General features: G+C 39.8%; 2 protein-coding genes and 1 long non-coding RNA gene across 3 annotated transcripts; 1 reads left to right on the top strand and 2 right to left on the bottom strand.

Moving 5' to 3' along the window:
* Positions 1-11,401: 11,401 nt before the first annotated feature.
* On the bottom strand, positions 11,402-15,873 carry LOC117594828. Its single transcript, XM_034293954.1, has 11 exons — positions 15,769-15,873; positions 15,460-15,564; positions 15,237-15,302; positions 14,813-14,960; positions 14,233-14,276; positions 14,016-14,081; positions 13,707-13,793; positions 13,515-13,550; positions 12,983-13,127; positions 12,687-12,758; positions 11,402-11,562 (listed from the first exon to the last, which is right to left on the bottom strand). The coding sequence occupies exons 4-11, from the start codon at positions 14,922-14,924 to the stop codon at positions 11,468-11,470; spliced, it is 657 nt and encodes a 218-aa protein (XP_034149845.1). The 5' UTR covers positions 14,925-14,960; positions 15,237-15,302; positions 15,460-15,564; positions 15,769-15,873; the 3' UTR covers positions 11,402-11,467.
* LOC117594827 lies at positions 14,956-19,463 on the top strand. The gene is made up of 4 exons (XM_034293953.1): positions 14,956-16,603; positions 16,993-17,052; positions 17,139-17,196; positions 17,512-19,463. The coding sequence occupies exons 1-4, from the start codon at positions 16,521-16,523 to the stop codon at positions 18,730-18,732; spliced, it is 1,422 nt and encodes a 473-aa protein (XP_034149844.1). The 5' UTR covers positions 14,956-16,520; the 3' UTR covers positions 18,733-19,463.
* Positions 18,811-20,461, bottom strand: LOC117594829. Its single transcript, XR_004576085.1, has 2 exons — positions 19,461-20,461; positions 18,811-19,377 (listed from the first exon to the last, which is right to left on the bottom strand). It is a non-coding gene; the product is annotated as an uncharacterized LOC117594829 (long non-coding RNA).
* Positions 20,462-23,708: the final 3,247 nt, after the last annotated feature.

Genomic DNA, 23,708 nt, shown 5'->3' with positions numbered 1-23,708 from the left:
TAACTCAAATCAACCAGTCGCGGCATTTATTTCTGATTCCCAGAAACTAGGCCTGTGGTTCCAGCCCGTCGTAAGTTAGACTTATTAATAATAACTGCCTGGGAAATTACCAGTGAAGTCGAGGATGGAGCTTTTGGACGACGTTCCCTGTATGTATGCCATGTGGATGGACTTGGCTCCCTTGTAGTGTGAGGTGATGGGCGACTTCATACGGACGGAAACACATGGAAGAGCACCAGTAAACAGCCAACAAATTGATGGAAAACAGTTCTTTAGCTCTGAAAAGCTGCTTAGCTGGAAGGGGAAAAAACGAAATGATTACAATAAAATAACTCCCAGCTTTCTCCGCAACAAAAATAAAAGAGGAAAATTGCTACAGCCCTGCTGGGAAAGCAAGAGAACGGAGCACCGGGGCCCTGGGCTGGGATAATTAATCTCCATCTGTGCATTTGAAATACGGAGACAGGCCTCGGTGTGTGAAGTAAAAGGAAGTTGTCACACAAAGTCAGACGATCGGTGCTGATTTCCTGCCCCGGGTGTTATGGGAGGATGGACAATCCCAAAGCAGAGAGCTCTGGGTGTTCCACATCCGTGTTAGATTTGAGTAATACCAGATCAGTTCTGAGTTTTCTGGCTATATTTAAAGTTGCCCACCAATGGCCGATGCTGACTTTGTTTTGAGGAAATTCATTTCTAGATTGTGAATGATTGTGTAGGTTCTCTTTAATGAGTGACTTAGGTTGTCCAAGTGTTTCCCTCAAATGGGCTTGGTGCTCATGAGCAGAGATGCAATAACAACAAACCTTATGAACATTACGTGCTGAAAAATGAACAAACTGCACTTCCCTGGGGGATCATGGCCCATGCAGAATAAACATTAATTTGCAATATTTTCTTTTTAATACAGACTAGCTAAAGAATAAGGGGAAACTTACTGAATGTATTATGATAACTGTATAGAAAAGTGGAGTTGGAAAACATATGAAATGAAAGCAGCTCTGAAACCAAACATAGGTCATCTAATGGGAACGGAGACATCATTTACATACATTAACAATATCAAAAAGCAACGGTCAGGTTTGCAGCGTCAAGGATAAATATATAACAATTTGACTGAAGTCACGGCGAGTCTAGCTCACAGAGATCACTCCGTCCGGTAAGCTTTAGGGGACAGCTCTAAGCCAGTGGCTCAGCACCCGAATGGCATGGAATATAACCACTCTCAAATGAATGACATTGTCTTTAATTAATTGATGTCATCTGGCAACACAATATTAGTTTTACAACAAAGATTTTAATGAAAGATGGTTGAAGCCCTAAAATTATATACCCTGGAAGCCTGCATTTCAGGCATAAGGAAGTGGATGACAGAACATGTTGTTTTACATTTAAACTCAGAAAAAATGGAAGTGCTTGTTTTAGGATGCAAAGAGCTAAGATGTTTGCTGAAAGATCTCACAGTGAAACTTGGTGGTTGTACAGTCATCTCCCAAACACTTGTCAGAGACATTTGCGTTAGCCTCGGTCTCTGACAAAATGTAAAAGAAAACATAATACGGAATGAAAATTCACGCTTTTGTTACTTCCAGATTAGGCTATTGCAATCCTTTCTAGTTACCTTGATAAGACACTAAATACATTAGTGGTGAGTACAGTTGCCAGAATCCTAACTACTATAAAACCAAAAAAAATGTAGGGAGGTTTGTGCAAACTATGGCCCACGGGCCTGATGTCCCACAATATGTTTTCTTTTTTAGGTACAAAAAAATCCTCCCAGGTCATCCATTTTCTTACCCCTGAGATGAAAGTTCACAGGTCCAAACCTAGTGTATATGGAGGAATTGAGGTGGACCCTGGAAGATTGAATGTAGGAATTGAGGTGGACACTGGAGGTGTGAATGTAGGAATTGAGGTGGACACTGGAAAATTGAATGTAGGAATTGAGGTGGACACAAGGTGTGAATGTAGGAATTGAGGTGAACACTGGAGGTGTGAATGTAGGAATTGAGGTGGAGGTATGAATGAAGACATACAGAGCAGAGAGCTCCACATTTTACAACTGTTCTCCAGGAATGTTCTCTCCCTCAAGTCAATAACAAGCTAAGATGGATACCATTTGAAGTCTTGATGCTGGATTACTTTCCTTGGGAAGTGATGCACAAAGTCCCTTTTGGGTCATTTCCTGTTGTAACAGAACTACAGGGTAACATTATTCCAGCCACAAGCATATAGCCACACGGTTAAACGGAGCTTGCAATGATCTAAATGCATAGGTTCTGATATACGTCTGCCCCACAAACTATACTTGGTAACAGAAAATAAAGCAGTATCTAATCCATTTACTCTTAAAATGATTTGGCATCTCCCAACTGTTTTCTCGCTAATGAGAAGGAAATAGCTGGGTTCTTCTGAGGGTTTACAATGACTTAGTTTCCCTGCCAAATTGAACAACAACAGAAACATTTTTCTGGGAATATTTTCTTAGTGCAACCACAACCACAAGTTAAATTAAACCTATCTGTTCTGTACTCTGGACATTTTCTGAAGGCTTGCTGCACACTGTCAAAATCAACTATACTACTCTCTCTTCCCAAATATACTGCTCTGTCTTCCCTGTGTGTGTGTCTGTGCACGTTGTACAATCCTGGTGAGGAGCAAAAATCCCTGCGATGATAGTAAATCAAGTACAGTGTGACCACGCAGGGACTTTTTGCAGGCATTTTGTCAGGAGGCTTTTTCATATTTAGGGGATAAGTTCCTATGAAGGTTTCAATTGGGGTTAGGGGTTAAGGTTAGGTTTTGGGGGTTAAGGTTAGGTTTTGGGGGTTAAGGTTAGGTTTTGGGGGTTATGGTTAAGGTTAGGGTTTGTTTTGCGATTTAGTGACAGGGGTTAGGGGAACAAAATGTTTCAATTGGGAATAATGGGGGTCCCCACAAGGACAGCAAAACATAAGGTACATGACTGTGTGTATGTATGTGTATGACTGTACTTATCTGTCTAGGCACGTGTGTCTGTGTAGGTCTGTGTCTGTTAGTCTGTGTGTCTGTGTGTCTGTGTCTGTGTGTGTGTGTCACAGAGGACTTGTGGAAAAGGCACTTAGGTTTTGAGGAAGAATAATTGGCCCTGGGGGGCTCCAGGAGTGATGGTCGATGTGAGTCTGGGGTCAGCACTGACCAGTGCCAGTCAAGACCTGGGTTTTTTTTTTCCATTATTGATGCTCTACTTAAACCAGAACATACCCAAAACCATTCTCAGCCACTGACAACTTTTTCCTGTAATTAAATCACAACAAATACCACAAACCACTTGAAACAACATTACATTACATGTTCATTAAAACACTCCTGCAGGGCAACCGGTTATAGACCACTGATTGGCCAGCTCACTGTATTATAGACCACTGATTGGCCAGCTCACTGTATTATAGACCACTGATTGGCCAGCTCACTGTATTATAGACCACTGATTGGCCAGCTCACTGTATTATAGACCACTGATTGGCCAGCTCACTGTATTATAGACCACTGATTGGCCAGCTCACTGTATTATAGACCACTGATTGGCCAGCTCACTGTATTATAGACCACTGATTGGCCAGCTCACTGTATTATAGACCACTGATTGGCCAGCTCACTGTATTATAGACCACTGATTGGCCAGCTCACTGTATTATAGACCACTGATTGTCCAGCTCACTTTATTATAGTCTATATATTGGCCACTGATTATAGACTACTGTATTATATACCACTGATTGGCCAGCTCCAGCTCTCTGTATTATAGACTGCTGATTGGCCAGTCCACTGTAATATAAACCACTGATTGGCCAGCTCAACATTCTTTATGGACTATGACATCGCTACCTGGTGATCTCATGTTAACCCCCCCACACACACGCATTACAAAATGGCTGACATTTTTAGATTTAACTTAGCTGTTGGGCATCATCCTGAACCTTTGTTCTCCTTCCGAAGAGGAAAAATAGGTGACAGCGGAGGAGGAGAGTGAGGGGAGGAGAGTGAGAGGAGAGTGAGAGGAGGAGAGTGAGAGGAGGACAGTGAGAGACTTGGCAGGCTATGCAGTACTGAAGCATTTATTTTCCACACACACCATTGGCCTTCTGGCCCATTCACAAACCCTGCTGTGAGGGAAGCCCACTCACAAGAGCCTTAATGACCACTGTACACACTGCAATTGTAACAATGCATCCTCTGACGCCAAAATAGTAACTCTGGCATAGGACGGTTAGATACGGTGCATCTGCAGTAGCTAACATTTCATGATGTTATAACACATTAATGAAATGTTTACTGATGTGTAACAAATGTGTTATAGACATAGACAGTGTATACCGTCAACGAATGCTTCCGTGTCATTCCTATTCCTGTGTACTGTACTTTAGGGCTGTGTACTTTCAGGCCCGTTTATTCACCGTGTCAATGCAGCTGATTGCTTCGCCAGTGCCTTACTTCAGAGGCAACGCCGCAACTTCCCAAAGAGGGCTCCCAGCTCGTGGGATTTGCACTATCGATCTGCACGCATGATTCCAAATTTTAATTAACGAAGCAGCTAATTGCCAAGAGAGGAATCAGCCTGGTCCCTTAAACGAGGTGGATGATTAGCATAGCGTGCTAAACCCAAAGTTAATTGGTGAGACGTTTTCGACTTGCAGCAACAGAGATAACGCATTGGAATGCGTGTGACAGGCTGACCTGACTTCGCTCTTTAAAGATCACCAAGGGTGAGAAGCTGGAGATCTTCGGTGGGAACCAGTGTACATGTAGAAAATACAGGTTGCCTGGTAACATGTGCCTAAAGCCTGACATGTACGTTTTGTACAGTCTGGGTTGTGAGGGAACACTTGAAGTTCAGGAAATGGCTGCCGTTTGAGGTCTTGTCTGTTGTGACTCGGCCAAAGCTGAGAAAATCAGTTCTTCTTCTTTCTCAGCTGCAGACATTTCCATGGCATTGCTGTGGGCATTTCCATGGTATAGCTGGGGGCATTTCCATGGCATCGCTGTGGGCATTTCCATGGTATAGCTGGGGGCATTTCCATGGCATCGCTGTGGGCATTTCCATGGCAACACTGGGGGCATTTACATGGCCTGGAGAGCAACAGTCCCTGCCACTACCAAGGTGCCTCACTCTCTCTCTCTGTCTCTCTCACTCTCTCTGTCTCTCACTCTCTCTGTCTCTCACTCTCTCTCTCTGTCTCTCTCTCACTCTTTCTGTCTCTCTCTCACTCTCTCTGACTCTCTCTCATTCTCTCTCTCTGTCTTTCACTCTCTCTCTGTCTCTCTCTGACTCTCTCTCACTCTCTCTGTCTCTCTCACTCTCTCTCTCTCTGTCTCTCACTCTCTCTCTCTGTCTCTCTCTCTCTCTCTCTCTCACTCTCTCTGTCTCTCTCTCTCACCCTATCTCTCTATCTCCCCATATCCCCACCTCCGCCCCCTTCTTTCTGTTTCCATTGGCAAACAATATTCACTTAGTATGTGCCTTGCAAATTAATTTAAAATAAAATACATTGGTTATGCATAATTTATGCCCTAAGCCCAAGGCTACTAGTGTTATACAAATATACAAACTCCGTACTAAATTTCAGAGCACTTGGATTGAGAGGAAGAGTGTGGAGTCCTGGCAGCATTTCAAAGTAAAAGTGGACCCTTGCATTTTGCGGGCTCATGCTCTCCAAACCAAACAAACACGGCCGAGCTTCACTTGTAAAGGGATCATTATGCGTGGTGTGTGACTGATCTCTCCCCGTCAGACGGCCGTGAGAGAAAGGTATGTGTATACACAGCAGGTTTACCGTTCACCATGAGTGTGTTTCATGTTTGATGCGTATGTAAAGCCATGCACATAATGGCCTGGCAATGCACAGATCTGGGTTCGTCATTAAATTCCCCTCGTCTTGAGGTCACTGATAATGGCATAACAGTTAGTTCTATGATCTGACAACTAAATGGTAATGCAGTAAATTTCTTTAGCGGCGCATGGTTCAAATGAAGCTGTAAATACAACCTTTTGTGTTTTTAATCTTTTCTTTTTGTCATCAATCACGGCACTATATTTGTCAGTCTACGTAAATACGAAATGAAGGGAGACGACGAGGGTTTGAATGTAGTCTGGTCGTAACTTGTGTTGCGTCGGCCAGAAGCTTATGAAGCTGTCACTGGTTGTTCCCAGAGCTTTACTGAGACTCAACCTTGTGGAAACTGTTGGTTACATTTGAGTCCGACCTTCTAAACCCCACAGCAGAGAAATCATCTCAGGGCAACTTCCGCTCCTCTTCCAGACATTTTCCTCCCAGCAATTGCCATTCCGAGTTTTCAAGTGCATGGAAGGTAAGGATTTATAGCCAAAGCGGAGCATGAGAGGAGGAATGCAGTTATTCCACAGAGGAATAAAAACACTATTCCACAGGGTTATTGTATGGTTACCAAAATAACAAGACACGTTTTGCAGAGCCGCAGTTCAGGCTTTATAAATGTATCTGCAGTGAAAACGTCATTTAAATAATATCTGCTGTGTACACGTCATTTAAATACATCTGCTGTGTATACATCATTTACTTTCTGTGTACACTACATTCCAATATAGCTTTGGTGTATAAGTCATTCTAATATATCTGCTGTATAAACGTCATTTAAATTATAAATGCTGTGTACACGTCATTCCAATATATCTGTGGTGTATAAGTCATTTTAATATTATATGCTGTGTACACGTCATTTTAATAATATATGCTGTGTACACGTCATTTTAATAATATATGCTGTGTACACGTCATTTTAATAATATACGCTGTGTATGCGTCATTTTAATAATATATGCTGTGTACACATCATTTTAATTATATATGCTGGGTACATGTCATTTTAATAAAGAAGGGTAAAAATGTATAGACCACTGCACCTTTTTCTTTCCTTTCCAAAACATTCCAAAAGGAAGGTTTTGAGTGAGGAACAGAAGGGTTAAAATTAAGAGACCACTGCAAATTGAACGCTTCTGTTCCTCACTCAAAATGTTCCTTTTCTACTTTTTGGGAAAGGAAAGAATAAGGTGCAGTGGTCTCTAAATTTTTTCCAGAGCTGTATGTCTGCTGTGTACACATCATTTAAATAATATCTGCTGTGTGCACATCATTTAAATAATATCTGCTGTGTACACATCATTTAAATAATATCTGCTGTGTACACGTCATTTAAATAATATCTGCTGTGTACACATCATTTAAATAATATCTGCTGTGTACACGTCATTTAAATAATATCTGCTGTGTACACATCATTTAAATAATATCTGCTGCTTTTTGGCATTTGCTACATTTGTTGAAGAAATTACCTGTTAGTTACACAGTCATTCACGGACTGCTGGGTGTCGGTTGAGGACATGCACCATCCACAACAGGGCATCATGCATTTCCTGTTGAGGGACACATCCGGACCAGAGGGCCACACTGAAAATGGGTTAAATTTCCTCCACGTCATAATTTGTTCCATCCATCTTTCCAATCCTTCATTTTAGGATGTTTCCCTGTGCTCTCCGAATGTCTTGCTTTAATTTTGGTAATAATTAGGGTGCTGGACACTGTCAAGGAGCTGCATGAATGTAAGCCAATTATAATTTCTACACAGTTTCAATTTTGTCTTAGTCATTTCTTCCTCAACACACATGCAGGCCGGATTGGACCCCCTCGCAGGAGCCAAATGTTTTCATTCGCACACATGATTACAATCTGGACATAGAAATGCTATGAAAAGCTCTACTCCACAACTAATATATTTTTTGCTAAAGACCAAAGAGCCCACCCACTGGAAAACAAACCAAGTAATTGGATGAGATCGGACATTATTTTGATTGGGAGGGACATGAAAACAGTGGAAACGTTCCAACGAGCAGAGAAACACTGGCACACCGAGAATGAGAGATGGACAGGAGAGTGAGGGAGATTGGGAGAGAGAAGCAGGCCTGGAGACCGAGGGAGATTGGGAGAGAGAAGCAGGTCTGGAGAGTGAGGGAGATTGGGAGAGAGAAGCAGGTCTGGAGAGTGAGGGAGATTGGGAGAGAGAAGCAGGTCTGGAGAGTGAGGGAGATTGGGAGAGAGAAGCAGGTCTGGAGAGTGAGGGAGATTGGGAGAGAGAAGCAGATCGGGAAAGATGGAGGGGAATGTGAGAGAGAGCAACATTCCCTCGTCAGCCTGGTTAATTGCAGGGGATTGGAACCAGATGCAGAGGCACAGTGACGTGATCTGAGGAGACCTTGAAGACCCTGACGTTTTGAGACCAAAAGGGGACAGGAAAGATAAAAAACACGAGGGAGGATAGTTACAGAAAGGGAGGATTACTAGAAGGATGGTTAGACAGGAGAAATGGATGATGTTATTGTAAGAAGAAAAGGATATTACCAAATTGCATACAAATTCATTGAGGAAATAGGGGAAGACAGCAATTGTATCAGGACAAATAAATTATCACTTAAAAGAGTAGACTGCTGGCATGACAATTACATGCTTTTGAAAATTTTATTTGGTTCTCCCCAACACTCTCCTGTGCACGAGTCTGAAAAGACAGGCTAAAACTCTAAATGTTAAATCAAATTAGGCATTTTCTGCCTCTCTACTCCATATTAATTAAACAAAAATCTCTACCACTTAATGACAAAGCAGCAAATGAAGTGGTAACTGTAGCATTGTTGGAAGAAATGCTTTGTCGTTGAGATAATTATTTGTTTCCCATTCCCAATGACTATAGCCACTTTCAGCCGAACACACCACAAAGAGAAATAAAAAACAAGCATATGCTGGGATAATAGATTGCCTAATAGTGGAATTCGGCAAGTTTGCTAAACGGAACTTCAACAAAGAGACGCTCTAAATAAATTTGTAAGGACGCAAGCACAATCAAACCTCTGGCAATGTCTGCAAAACGTTCATCAATTTAACATGAAATGTCTTTCAACAGAAGTTGTATGTCAGTATATTTATATTGAGATTCATATGGTGAGCACTGACAATAATGCTGTATTTAATTTACATTGTACATGTAAGTCATTGGTGAACGTTGAACTGTGATTATCTGGTAAACATGTTTTACATTTAGAATGTGTATTGTGTGTAAAAAAATATATATAAAAGTAAATCTATATTCTAACTATTTTCCCTGAGGCCTAATGCAAACCCGAAACGCGCATTTAAATGTTTACTTAGCCCTAATCCTAAAATAGTATTTTCTACTCTTGGGAATGGGCAAAATGTACCCAGGAGGTCAAAGTTTCCTTGTCTCGGTATCATTGTGGGGATTTTTTTTACTCACAAAGATACACACACACACACACACAAACTCAAGCACACAACCTGACTCCAAAGTTCTCCTCCAACCTGACCTTTTTCCCGTTAAAAGGTTTTTGGTTCAGTTTCTGAGGGAAACCACCTCCAGTGCCGCGGGTGTGTGATTTGTGATTAGTGGGCGGCTCAGAGTGCTAAGAGTGGATTTGATGTGGCCCCTGGGCCCTTGCTCTCGTAATTACGCTAAGTCCCCTGGGAGGGCCCCCTGACGTGACAGCCATGAAGTTCAGGCTTTTTACCAGGTCAGAGCAGCCGATTGAGAACATCCTGTACCGAGCGGATGGCCCGTCTTTCTAAAGATCCATTCCCAGGGACCAATTGGCACAGAGAATAGCTCTACATAATAGTTAAGCACCTGTTCCTAACCTACTTTGAGTTAACAGTTCTTACTTCGCCTGTGTTGTGAGCATAAGGGTACAGACAGGTTTTATTATTTAGCAAAATTGTTAGTTTACTTCCTGGTTCACAGTGTTTTCAAGCTCTTTCTTTTTTGGAGACCAACTGACAGAACCCATTTTATTTTAGTGAATACTGAAAGCTCCTGTAGTGAATTGTCTTGCTCTACATATCACGATATCAGACCAAGGGTCTAAGGCTAGCGTACTTCCTTTTAGCACAAAAGCATGGGGTCTCCATGCACTGCATGTTCTACCAGACAAAATATGTTTGTAGTTTTAAGGAATTATCCAAACCAGAAACATTTGCTGAAAACAATAAAAAAATAAAAAAGTTAAAAAAAATACAGGGGATAATAAATCTTGGAGTTAGTAAAAATTCTAAACAGATGTTTAAACAACAGCGCTTTAATTTTAGCACTTGAAGTTTTTGCTAATCTGTTTGAAGACATGCCCTGGTCTGGTTTAGTCTAGCTATGAAAAACATGGAATTAGGAAAAAGACATGTCATGAAAAACTGTGTTCAAAGCCAAAGTAAATAATGACATCCTTAGTGGCAGCACTTATAGTACTTCATTATGACTTCAGAGGTCAACGTACTGTCAACAAAAAACACCAGCCGAACCCATCAGTGTATCTAAGCTTGACCGAAATCTAGTAAAAATGTTTTATGGAGTTAATTGAGATACTCTATAAACTTAAGTGCCATTTGAACTTCCAAAAGACTCAAAGAAATTGAAGCATATTTCACTGTTGTTTCTTCTAAAGCTTTTGGATGAAATGCAGTGCTTTCACTTTTAACCTGCCTGTTATTTTCCTTTTCGAAGCTCAGCCCCAGAGGGAAGCCATTTGCCCCCTGTGTCATGGCAGCCTCTTGGTCTTCTGCTCCACAACTCTATTTACATTGGAGGGAACAGTTTAACTTTCAAATCATGTGATAATGCACAAGATGTCAGATGGGCTTTAAACATCATTTCCATTGAGAAATCATCACTTTAGTTCTATCGGAGGGGGCACTGGTTACTGTTCAAAGTGTATACACACGCGGGGTTCCTGAGGAGACAGCTTTCCTTCGTAGGCCGTTAGCTTTTTAGCCTAATTAATCACCCCATCAACTCACATTCCAATCCTTCAAGGGAACAGTAATCTCGCCAGTCATGGCACTGACCCACATGGAAATAACCTATATAAACATATATGTTTAAATATAGGTTTTGATATATGTTTTTAATATATGTGACATATATAAAATTGGCCGTTTTCCTATATTATATGTACATATATACACATATATGTACATATATGGGTACATATATGTACCTATATAGGTACATATATGCACGTATATATGTGTGCATATATGTACACATATATGCACATATGTGTACATATATACGGGCTTATATGTACCTATATAGGTACATATATGCACGTATATATGTACCCATATATGCACATATGTGTACATATATGGGTACATATATACGTGCATACATGTACCTATATAGGTACATATATGCAAGTATATATGGGTGCATATATGCATGTATATATGCACCTATATGTTTACCTATATATTAGTAAAATTATTAAAATCCATAGCTACTATGCAAAATAAATAAAAGCCCAAAATGTAGAAATGTACATTTATTTATTTACTTAAGAACAATCAAATAGAACAAGAACAAAAACAAGACAAAAAACTGAATAGAAAAAAAAAACTATTTATCTTGTTGATCTTCTCAGCTCCGTGAGCTTTGAATTGATAGATGTGCCTATCTGCCCTCGGCTGGCTGCCGGCCACTTCTTCAATGTAGCATCTAGAGAAGACAAAAATAATTAGACAGTATAATAATAATATAGTGCTTCATCAGGAACCCAAAGTGCTTACAGTACAGCTGCGACTGGAGACATATTTTGGATAAAGGGCTGACCATAATAAAAAATGTGTCATGTAAACACGTCAATTGGAAGATTCTGATTGGATTCTGCTAAATCTGAAAGAAATTCTGATTGGAAACATCACCCCCCCTTTTTGGGGGGGGGGGGCATTGTTCTTTCATATGCACACGTCCGTCATGGGAACTGCATTGTTAACAGTCACACAGTCAATCATGTGCATCCAAAGCAGAGAAAATTCATGGATAGGAAAAATGTTGCCACTCCCGAGTTTTTTGTTTAGCTTAAAACACAGGTGAAGTACAACTTCTGCAGTTGTTTTAGGGAAATTAAGACCGCTCTGCGGATGTCAAAATGCTATTATTCTGAATAAGGCTTGGTGCATGTTTATGCACGTCATGATTAGATTATTTGTTTCCATGTAAACAGATTCAGATATTCTAATCCCTCAAATTTTTTATCTGATGTAAGAAACTTTGCACATGTAAACATATCTAGTTGTCAATGGGCTGCACTTTTATAGCATTTTCCTGCACCCCCAAAATACATTACAATGTCCTCCCATTGACCCATTCACACACACATTCCACCCGCGAGCTGCCATGCTAGGTTTACTCGAAGTGCAATAAGATCAAGCAATAAAATCAAGCAAATCAATAACCGGTATAGACAAAATAAGGCACAAACACAGGACAGAGGGGATTAAGGTGAAGGAGGGGTGAATATGATTATTTAAGAACACTTCAGACGACAACAATATGCCATGAGGTTATTTGCAACACTATATGTTCTACAAAATAGAGGACTACACACCTTACAGCGCAATACCCCAGCAATGTGGCTTTAGAAGAGGAAAGGTAGGATCAAGAAGTCAGAAAGCGATGAATTAGTAGCAGATACAGTAACAATAATTGGTGCCCTACTTTATGCAGTCTCCATTGATGCCTAATAAATTTTGTTACAAGTAGGCTATGGTTAAAGTGGTGAACTTATAAAGTCTTAAAAGTTTGGTTTTCCCTTCTCAATGCATTATGCATTTACTCACCAATAATGGCTGCCTTTTTAATTTGGTCAAGTGCGACCAGCTGGTCCCCATCCCCTCTGGTTGGCTTCCCACCTTAAAGTAATATTTCAAAATTATTATGAAAGGGGTGTAAAATGAAGGTGGAGAAAGCAAGAGTTTTTTTTATATACACATCATGTTTTCTTGAGGTGCAAGGAAATACAAAAATGCCAAGTAAAAAAGCGATGGTATGCCCGCACACACATAATTTATTCCACAGAATATGACTGTTTTTTTTTTTCAAGGACAGAAGAGATTAGGAACATGTTGTTTTGTACCATTCAGGTTGCTTTTCAGCAAAGTCTCCAAATCAAAGGTGCCCAGCAGGAGATTCCGCACCATGGCAGTAGCAGAGGGGGCAAGGCGGGCTGCTTTCCACGCTTCTGCCTGGCAAAACACCCCAGAGCCCTTTATAACTTCCATCTGAAAAATAATTTCACATCACAATATACATTTATTGGCAATTTTTAGAAACTTTTTCATGTTTCATATTGATTCTTATGCTTAGCTTCCCAATAGTTAATAGGTTTTTATGTATAAATGCAGATTAATGATATGTATAAATGCAGATGAATGATAAAGAAATGAAACAAATTAATCACTGCCCAAAACGTTATTAAAGGAGAGAAGGAGGAGGACAGGGTGGGGGGAAAGGAGGAGGTTGGATGGAGAGTAGGGAAGGAGAAAAGACAGTGGGTGGAGAGGAGTGAAGGGGGGCAGGAGGAGAGGATGATTGTCACTTATAACACTAATTGGCTCCTACAAAGCACACAGTTTATACCCATCCTTACTACATAATATGTTATTCACCTGTGTTTTCGCTGAGGTCTCAGCTGTTGCTGCAGTCTTGTTAGAGAAGAAAAACATTGTTAAACTCTTCAACAATTTTATAAATATGGGGCAAGTAAATTACATATTACCACTAACTATCCCAACATAAAAATCCCTATAGCTCAGTTGGAGCCTTAAGTAAAATCTGAGGTATAAAAGGGTTACACACACCTGTGGTGTCTCTCGAAAGCGCTCAGTCACCATGGGACTCTCTTTAAAGGGCTCGGTGTCCTCTGGGCTCTGTCTCCTCTCTGGAGTCTTAGAGAAGAAAGAAACATAGTCAAACTCAACAATTTCTATTCATCCAAGCAAGCCACTATAGATTCTTATTTACAGGGGGGGCTTGAAAAACATTAAACATGCCAATAAATTAAAGTTACATGCAAAAGTAATCAGCCAAACATAATAAAAATCCATATAGCTCTGTTTGAGTAACAAGTAAAATAAATAAATAAATAAAAATGCAAGGGGGTTACTCACCGGTTGCATTTCTCCAAAAGTCGAGAAGGAGGAATCTAGATCCTCCACAGGAGTCCTTCCAGTCTTCTTCATAGAAGAAAAATATAGTTATTCTCTTAAATAAATTAAAGTGTAAATACATAAAAAATTAACACTATCAATCAGCCCAACATCACAAGTCTCTCCAGTTCTGCTTGAGAAACAATTTTAAAAAGCAATGAAAATCAGAGGAACTTACCTTTTGAGCAATAATGGCGATGTCACTTTTCATTTGAGGGATTTCTAGAAAGAGGTTATATAAATAAAAAACTATAATTACAATCACTAGATCAAAATAGCACCCAGCAACTCAGTGCCCTTACTCTTCGAAAGACATTTCCTGCAGGTGTGAACTCAAGCTAAAACCCTCCAAAGCCCATTGATAAGGCTCTGCATAGGAAACCTGGTTGTGAACGCAATTTTCTTTCTCCAATTTCTCCCAAATTCTAATTCCCCAGGGTTTTTTTCTGGAGCCGATTGCCTTCTTGAGCCGTTGAAGGCAGAAAAGCATCATTTATTCTCATGAACTGTATGTTCTCTAGGCCATGACTTTTGTTAACCCTCTACAAATTCCTCCAGAAAGAGACAAATAAATATAAATCTAATTTGAATCTTATCAACGGCTATATGAGCACACACACTACCTCACCAGCTAACAACATATTTTGCCAAACACGTGTTTCAGCCCATAACATTTCTAAGTTTACACTTCTCTGCCACCGCAATATCCATCTCCAGAAAAAACCTTGCTAATAAATATAAAAATTAGGAATACTTACGATTGATGATAATGTCTTTCAGACGTGCATTTTCATTTTTAAGAGAATGGACTTCATTTCTCAACTCCTGCAAATTTCTTTGCATTTGGTCAAGTTTCCTTCTCTCCCACATCTGTTCATCCAGGTGTTTTCTAAATTCAGCAGCTGTCTACGAGAAAGAGACAGAGAGAAGAACAACAGCTAATTGTTATATAACTTATTTTGTAAATGGTTGATTCTGATTGGCTGGGAGGATGTCACGAGAGGTGTAAGAGGAAGGTGGCAAGAAGTCTAGGGCAGAAGTCCCTCCACTTGGCTATATGTAACTGGTTGTCTGGCCTCCTGGTGGTTATTCCTTACTTAAAACATGAAACTTCCTCATCTTGTATGTCATGTAATGTATGTATGTAATACACCACACAATGGATGTCATCATTTAGGCTACCTTTTTCTTAGAGGGTGGTACTATGTCCTCTTCATCCCCAATACGCTCCTCCTCTTCGCTGGCCCGCTGGGAGGGAGAGAGAAAGTGAGAGGACAAAGTTGCCTACTGTGCCGGTGTCATACCTTGTTACAGCTACTGGTAATGCACTTTATTATAAAAGTCTTACTTATCTTTACTGTATTGCAATGTAACAACACACACTGGATGCAGACTGGTAGTGTACCTTGTTCTTTGAAGGCCTGTCATGACGCGCCTCATCCTCCTCCTCCTCCTTCTCCTCCTCCTCCTCGTGGTTGTATTTAGAAGGACATCTCTTTTTATTGTCAACCTTGACAGAGAGAAACAGACTGACTTTTAGCCCAACTCTTATTAACTTACGTTACACCACCTTGCACATACATCTTGTCAACAAAGCACATGAAATCATCATAGATGACACAATTACAAACCTACACACATGCCTACACATTAAGAAACAAGAGAGAGAGGGGGAGATCATTTAAGTAAAGCACCAATTGGTGCAGTCAGTTACCCTTTTCTTTGAAGCCTTCTCAGTCTGCCCCTGATCACGGTACTTTGAGTTTGGGATGTTTTGTTTGCTGTGTGACTTCTTTCTCCATCTCGATCCCACGCAGTTTAATTTGGAGAGTTTTTTTCAAATTCTGGTGCAATAAAATTAAAATGTTATCATGAACTGCAAACGTTTGTCTAATCATGCTTAACGTTACCAAATCTAACATTAGTCCCAATTGGACTTCGCTTACATTAGCAAATTATGTAGCTAACATGAGCCAGAAAGCGAAGCTATTGCTAACCAGGGACCTAGCAAGATCCATTTTAGACTTCTTTAAGAGCGAGAAAAAACATTAAATGTGGTATGTAACTACATAACGTCAGATAAAGTTAGCATGTAACATACTTGCCACGTCAATAATTCTTGCTCGGTGCACCGGCCAGGGTTGGCGGCCTTTTCGCCATTCCACCAGCTTCTCGTTTTTTTCAGTCCTTTCAAGAAATGTTTTTACTGAAAAATTCCGGACACAGTCGAGAGCCAAAATACTATGGGCCCCTCTATCCTCACCCTCAGTCCATTCAAGTAGGACATAGCGGATCTCCAACGCTGATATCGCCATTTTTACGCCCAGCCGTTATCTTTCGGCGCGAAAGATAGTGTGCTGGGCCGCATGCGGATGACGTCATCAACTACGCGACGCTGTAGCGGCTGATCGGTGGCAGCAGAGTGGAGAAATGCAATTTAGACGCAATTAAAGAAAAGCAATAGATATGGATCCAGTACGTTACAAAAGGTACCTCGTTGACGACGAAGCACCCGTTCCAGAAAGAACAAAGAGAAGACGTAAACGAAAGTAAGTCTTGTAACAAAACGTACTAGAAGCTAGCTAGCTAAATTAGCCAGCTAACAAAGCTACCAGCTACAGATCATTTCCTATACCATGTAAACGCATGTGGCATAATTCCCCTTAATGTATGTTAAGTATGTTTGTATAAAGGTAAAATGTATCTTTCCATGTCCACTGTACCTTTCCATGTCCAAAGTAAATAAATAAAGAAAACTGTTCAAGTTGGAACTCTAGCCAGGAAAATATTTCACTTTGTGTGTTTTGAATCTACAGTCTTAAAGGTTTCACCTCATGAATGGAATTTACCTGCTTGGACTTAATCAATCAGTCATATCAATCCTATTATATTGAGTGATGCATGAAGTGTTTTAACATTACCACAACATTTTTGTTAGGGACATTTCTGAAGATATGGGTGATGATGAAGAAGCTGTGGCCTCTTCTTCTACAACTCAGTAAGTAGAAAACACGCACACCAAATTAAATACCAAATAAAAAAACCTACATATTTCTTGCTGAATGATTTTTATTTTTATTTTAGGTATCTCACCCAAGAGGACAATCAAGATGACCCGGTGTCTACTGCTTCTGATGACACAGTAAGTGGCTAAAAATGGCAAAAATATTAAAGTTAGGTGTTTTTTGTTTTGTTCGTGCATGTGCATGCACACTAGTTAATGTAAATCATCATAGATAATTCCACAACCCAATTCTTCCTGATGTTGCTTAAAGTGTCAGAAAAATATACATGTGGACAAAAGGGGGCATAAAATTAATTTGGAGAAGACTGTTAAAAAAAATAAACAAAGACACTTGAGCCTTCAAATGCAAGTGGTTACCAACCACATGAAATGGTACATTTGTATGAGTCTGTGCAAATTTGGGATTGCTAATCCAATGTTTTAAATTCACAGATGAACCAACCCATACCTGGCCCTAGCTCTTCACCTGGGGAGCCAGTAGAGGAACATCTAGAAGACCCCACAAGTCCAACTTTAGACCAGAAACCAACAAAAGAACAGGTGGAACTCCTGCTGCTGGCATTAAAACTCAAACATGGATTAACAAATAGAGCCTTGGAGGACATCATGCATCTTATCAACTTTATTGCTGGTCCTGGTGGGGAATTGGTTAGTGGCTCAAAGTACCTTTTCTACAAAGCATTTGATTCAGTGAAAGACATATTAGAAGTACATTATGTGTGCAAGAGTTGCAAGGTAAGCATGCAGGAAGGTCCCTTTAATGTCAAGTGCCCAGTCTGTGACCAGGACACATCAAAAGCGCATGCACAAAAAGACCAGTGTTTTTTGTACTTGCCACTAAAATACCAAATTAAAAAACTGCTTGAGGACCACCAATTAGGGAAACACCTGAAACACCGCTTTGAGAAGAAGGATGCCTCCATCAAAGATATATATGATGGACATTTATACAAAAAACGATCACCCCTTGCATCACCAGACAGCATATCACTGACTTTCAACTGTGATGGAGTGCCAGTGCACAAATCAAACACAAAAAGTTTGTGGCCAATTTTGTGTACTATTAATGAACTGCCAATACAGCTACGTGCAAAACATGTTATGCTTTGTGGCCTGTGGTTTGGTCAAAACAAACCAAATATGAACACTTACATGAAACCATTTGTCGATGAATGCATAGAGTTGTACTCTAATGGTCTTATATGGGAAAGTGAAAGTGGGGAAATTGTCACAAGTAAAGTACTGCTTACTACCATGGTGGCAGATTCAGTTGCTCGGCCACTGATTCAGAACTTTAAACAGTTTAATGGTGAGTTTGGGTGTTCTTTTTGTATGCAGAAAGGAACAAGTGTGCTAAAACGCAGGGGGCGTGTAAGGGCTTATCCCTATGAAAAAGCAGAGTTGAGGAATCCCTCCCAGACTGATGATCTGGTGGAAGAGGCTCTTGCTGGAAACCCCACTAAGGGAGTGAAAGGGCCTAGTATTTTGTCTTGTCTACCTGATTTTAATATCATTGATGGCTGTGTTCCAGATTATATGCACAGTGTGCTGCTGGGTGTAGCAAGAAGCATCACCACGCTGTGGTTTCATTCTGAAAACAACCAATCGCCATGGTATATCGGACACTCAACAGAACAGATTGATGACATTTGAACTTCTATTAAACCCCCCTGTAATGTTTCCCGTGTCCCTCGCTCAGTGAAAGAGAAAAAGTTCTGGAAGGCACACGAGTGGAACATGTGGTTGTTTTATTACAGCATACCAACATTGAAAGGGGTCTTACCTGAAAAATATCTGAAGCACTGGTTTAAGTTGGTAAAGGGGGTTTCTCTTCTACTCGGTGAGAATATATCACCACTGCACATATCAGAATCTGAGGGGTTGCTAACAGAGTTTGTTCAGGAAATGGAGACCCTTTATGGGATCAATAATGTCACTTTCAATGTACATTTGTGCCTTCATCTGCCCAATACTGTGAGGAACTGGGGTCCCCTCTGGGCACAGTCTGCATTTGTGTTTGAGTCATACAATGGGATCATTTTAGATATGATAAAGAGCAGCCAGGGAGTTTCTCTGCAGATAATGAAAACAGTTTGGCTACAGGTTGCATTTCCATCATTTTCCCAAAAAACCATGGTGGCAGCTTCTGATGATTACTTAGCTCTCTTAGAGTCTTTTTCAGTTGAGAAAAAAATGGTGCAGGAAGTAAGTCGCTGTCATGGTGTTACATCTCTGGGTAGGCCTAAAATTTGTATGATCAGAAATGATGATTTTCTGGCCTTGAACAGCATCAGCAACCTTGAAAATAGAGTCACTGTGAAGTATTTTTGCAGAGTAGTGGTTAATCTTGAAATAGTTCATTCACAAAACTACTCACGTACTTTTCGGAGAAACTCGTAGACTGTCATTCTTTCTGATCGAGAGGAAAGTATTTTCTCTGTGAAGACATTCATTGTCTGTGATCTGGGGCAGGGGGAGACATGTTATGCAGTGGGGAAGTACTACCAAAAAGTGAAACAGGACATCTGCGGTCAATTTAAGAATCCTTGTTATTACGTCCCTGTAAGGAAATGTCTGGGGCCTTTAGTTGCTATACAAGCATCTCAGATAAAAGAAAAGTGTCTGTTTGTTAAAACTGTGAACAGAAATGTTGACATTGTCTTCAAATTCATTAACCACAGTGAAATGCTCAGATAGATGTGGGATGATGATGATTACCTGAATGTATATTCTATGTACTTTTCTTTTGTTAGTTTTTTTGCTACATTCAGACTGTAATGACCTTTCAGCCATATTCTGGAAAATGCATTAAGACAATACAGAAAACATTGCATTTGGTGGATGTAACGGTGAATGTGTGGATGTGTATGAGCTGTAATGTGAATCTGGAAGTGACTTGAAATTGGAAAAAAGGCTTGATTGACAAAAATAAAAAAAACACAAACCATTTTGTTATACATTTCCTTCTTTTCCACTATTGACCTTGTAAATGTTTCAGGAAAACGTGTAGACATCATAGCTTTCCATCTCCTCTCACTTAAGTGCCATAGTTAAATTCCATAACATGCCAATTAGATGTGATACCCATTTCACGTGTTCGCACATACATAAGTTCTTGCATAATTTTTTTTAGTTATTTCTTAGTTATTGCCTTGATAATAGAAAATATGAGCTAGGCATCATGTATGACAGTTTCCAAAGTGAGATATGAGCTACAAAATGACCAGATCTTGCCATGAGCTAGGAGACGTATCTTGTATGTACATATAGGGCTTATATGTGGATATAAAGAAGCAATACAGGAGACCTATATGGCCTGTATATGCACATATATGCACCTCAATTTTGCCTATATGTGGCATATACACGCATATATGCAGCATATATATTATCATATATGTGCATATATGCAGCATATATGCAGCATATATGTGCATATAGACTGCATATAGGTTACATATATGCGCATATATCCTCATATAGGTTCTTTCCATGTGGGGAGCGCCACTTTACTCAATGTAATTGCACAAAGTGTTTATTAACACCTTATTACGCTAGCCTGGGACTCGCCAGTAGTGAGACAGGCAGACTGGGGCAAACATAACGTGGTAATGGCGGGCTGAATGTTACTCTGGAAAATCGGTACATTCGTCGCCTGTTCCCTGTGAGCCCCATCGGACATCTGTGCTGAAGGCTGTCCATTTAGAAGCTCTCCGCCTTACGGATGTGAACACTCCTTCGCTACCCTCGTGCGTGAGCATTAGATTGGGGTGGATTTAGGGGACGTGAACCCAGACTTGTGCGTCGTTATTCATCACAAATCATACAGCCATCACAGAAAAAAAAGTAGACACAGCTATTCTTTTATACTGTGGCCAACCAAACCATTACTGACAACTTACACAGGACAAATGTGTCTGCACACACTGTATAGGCAATCTGAAAATCTCAGTGTGATCAAAAGAACCCAAACTTTTTTTTAAATGCATTGCGTTGGCAGTTTTTACCAAGGACAAGTTCAAGGTATTCACAGTTGCACGGCTGTGTGCTAGTTCATTTTGTTGTAATTACATTCAAACTTTTTCTTCCTCTTTTTTTTTTCCTCAAATGAAGTTCAAATGCAATTTCTATACCCCGAGACGAGTCTTTGCTTTCATCAACTACTGACACAATAAGGGCAGACACACAGTCCTTTAAACTTGTTTTGAATACCGTAAAACATTTCCCCCATGAGCAAAGGGATACGGCAAAAGCCACTGGGCCTGTAAAGTGCAGGGACTGTTTGACCCCTGTCACGATATCGGCATCTGAGACAATCCATGGGGCCTTCGGCATCGTTTGTCTCTGTCTGCCCACGCCCGATGACAACATGGACTTAACCCTGGAAGACCACGTTAAACCGATGCCATCAATACATGTCCAAAAGGAAGCCCCTCTTTTTGTCACAGATAACAGCTGAATCCTCGTGCTTATTTGCGGTGAATTATGTCAAGTCAAGAAGAACTTTGTTTCTTTCCCATATCTGCCATTTTTATTTAAATCGCAATAATCGGTCCAAAGTATTTGTATTTGATCCCGGTAGACAGGGTTTCCATTCTCCCAGGTTGGTTCTACAAAATACTTGCAACGGAAGTTGTGGATAAAATGTTTAAAAGATGCTTATAAAGGATGGATTTATCATTAATCTACATTTCAATATGCACAACAATGTGGTAGAAAGTAAATTTATCATCTTAAAGACACTATTTGCTTATTATTAAATGCAAATTCTATTATTAAATGCAAATGCTAGTTATGGCCTGCTATCAATGTTGAGCAGAATATGCTAATATGTGCTACCTTAAAACTAATTGGTGCAATAATGTGCAATAATAATAACAACAATAATAACAACAACAATAATAATAATAACAATAATAATAATAATACATTAAACTAATATAGTGCTTTTCTGAGACCCAAAGACACTTTACATAATGTACAAAACATACAACCAAGTAGAGCGATTGGACAACACACAGGCACATGTAAAGAAAAAGACAAGACCATACTTGAGGGGGCAGGGCCAACATGCAGGTCTTATGAATAAATAATGGGCAGCCCTTATTGTTGTATGATGCTGTGTTGCATTTCAATATAATTAGTGTCATGTATAATTAATAACTACAATTGCAATGTTTTGGCTCATTCTTGTGTCTGTTAAGATGCATGTAATTTGAATGCATTGTAGTGAATACCTTGTGGACAGTGACATCAGTGGTGAATACACACTCACCAGGTTCGATTTCTTGCACTAATCTTTCATAATGAATGTGCACGCCACAGTGAGCGCTTACAATGAAGTCAATGGCACGCTGGTCTGTGAATACCGATCTTTTTATTCCTGGGTGTTTAAAGACTTGGTATGAATAGTTTTAAATATTATAATGCCCCCCCCCCCTCCCCCGAATGTGTAGTTATAATTTATAATTTTAATGAGTGATTTTAATATCTTCAAAACGAACAGGGATTACAATGGTGTGATTATTTGCTCTGTATGTGTGTGTGTGCGTGTGTGTGTGTGTGAGGGGAGAGAGAAAAAGAGTGTAATTTTGTGCAGTTGTTTTGCTGAACGGATATGTGCTTTAAATATTCAAAGGCAGATGGTTACATTTTCGCCCCTCGGAGCGCATTGACTTTCCCTCTTCCCTGGCAGATGTTTAAAGCTCTCTAAGTTTGATGGCTCCCTGCACAGCAAATGAAAATAGTGCATAACCCTGTTTTATCACTTCTTTCCACTCAATTTGAAACGCAATTGGCAAAGTAGACGATCACACTCAGGGGACAGGGATAGAGTTTCAGAAATAGAGTTTCAGTAGATACAATTACAGAGATAGAGTTACAAAAAGATTTCAAGAGAGTTTGCAAGACAACGTTTCTGGGAGAGATTTACAGGAATGGAATTTTCAAGACAGAGTTACAGAGATTGTTTAAGAGATAATGTTTTGAAGAGGAAAAATAGCGACAAAGATAAAAAAGTGACAGAGATTACCTGAAATACAATTATAAAAATACAGTCACAGAGATTAGAGTATCATAGATAATAACATTATGTAATTTCAACTTACTTTACACCACTCTCAAAAACTAAAAACACAAGAGACCACTGCAAATTGAACGCTTCTGTTCCTCACTCAAAACTTTCCTTTTCACCTTTTTTGGAAAGGAAAGAAAACGGTACAGTGGTCTCTAAATATTTTCCGGAAATTCCGGAATATTTTTCGGAGCTATATATTCTATGTACCTTCTACAGTTTTTATCTACAGCTATCTATATATCTATATATATATATATATATATCTATATCTATCTATATATATATATATATATATATATATATATATATATATATATATATATATATATACATATAGATAGATAGCTGTAGATTAAACCTGTAGAAGGTACATATTCTAAATCCCAGAAATCACACAGAAAAATGTAGTTTAGCACTTCTCCTTAATTTTGCTCTTCTGTTCCACCCTCATTCATTTACCCACTGGGCTCCAAGAACATCTGTTTCCAATCTTCACCAATGAGTCCCATCGGTGACATGCCCTAACACCAGCTATGACCACCATTTCTCCAAC

Source organism: Esox lucius, chromosome 8 (genome assembly GCF_011004845.1).
Source record: "Esox lucius isolate fEsoLuc1 chromosome 8, fEsoLuc1.pri, whole genome shotgun sequence".
Lineage (NCBI taxonomy): Eukaryota > Metazoa > Chordata > Actinopteri > Esociformes > Esocidae > Esox > Esox lucius.
This window is presented reverse-complemented; position numbering and strand designations above follow the sequence as displayed.

What these genes read in the sequence shown, in the direction of transcription:
- LOC117594828 (XM_034293954.1), bottom strand. Translation starts at nt 14,924, where the DNA reads ATGTGGGAGAGAAGGAAACTTGACCAAATGCAAAGAAATTTGCAGGAG. An exon ending in TCGCCATTATTGCTCAAAAG is followed by an intron (nt 14,082 to 14,232) that starts GTAAGTTCCTCT and finishes TCTTCTATGAAG; the next exon opens with AAGACTGGAAGGACTCCTGT. An exon ending in TAAAAAGGCAGCCATTATTG is followed by an intron (nt 11,563 to 12,686) that starts GTGAGTAAATGC and finishes TGTCTTCTCTAG; the next exon opens with ATGCTACATTGAAGAAGTGG.
- LOC117594827 (XM_034293953.1), top strand. Translation starts at nt 16,521, where the DNA reads ATGGATCCAGTACGTTACAAAAGGTACCTCGTTGACGACGAAGCACCC. An exon ending in AAGAGAAGACGTAAACGAAA is followed by an intron (nt 16,604 to 16,992) that starts GTAAGTCTTGTA and finishes CATTTTTGTTAG; the next exon opens with GGACATTTCTGAAGATATGG. An exon ending in CTACTGCTTCTGATGACACA is followed by an intron (nt 17,197 to 17,511) that starts GTAAGTGGCTAA and finishes TTAAATTCACAG; the next exon opens with ATGAACCAACCCATACCTGG.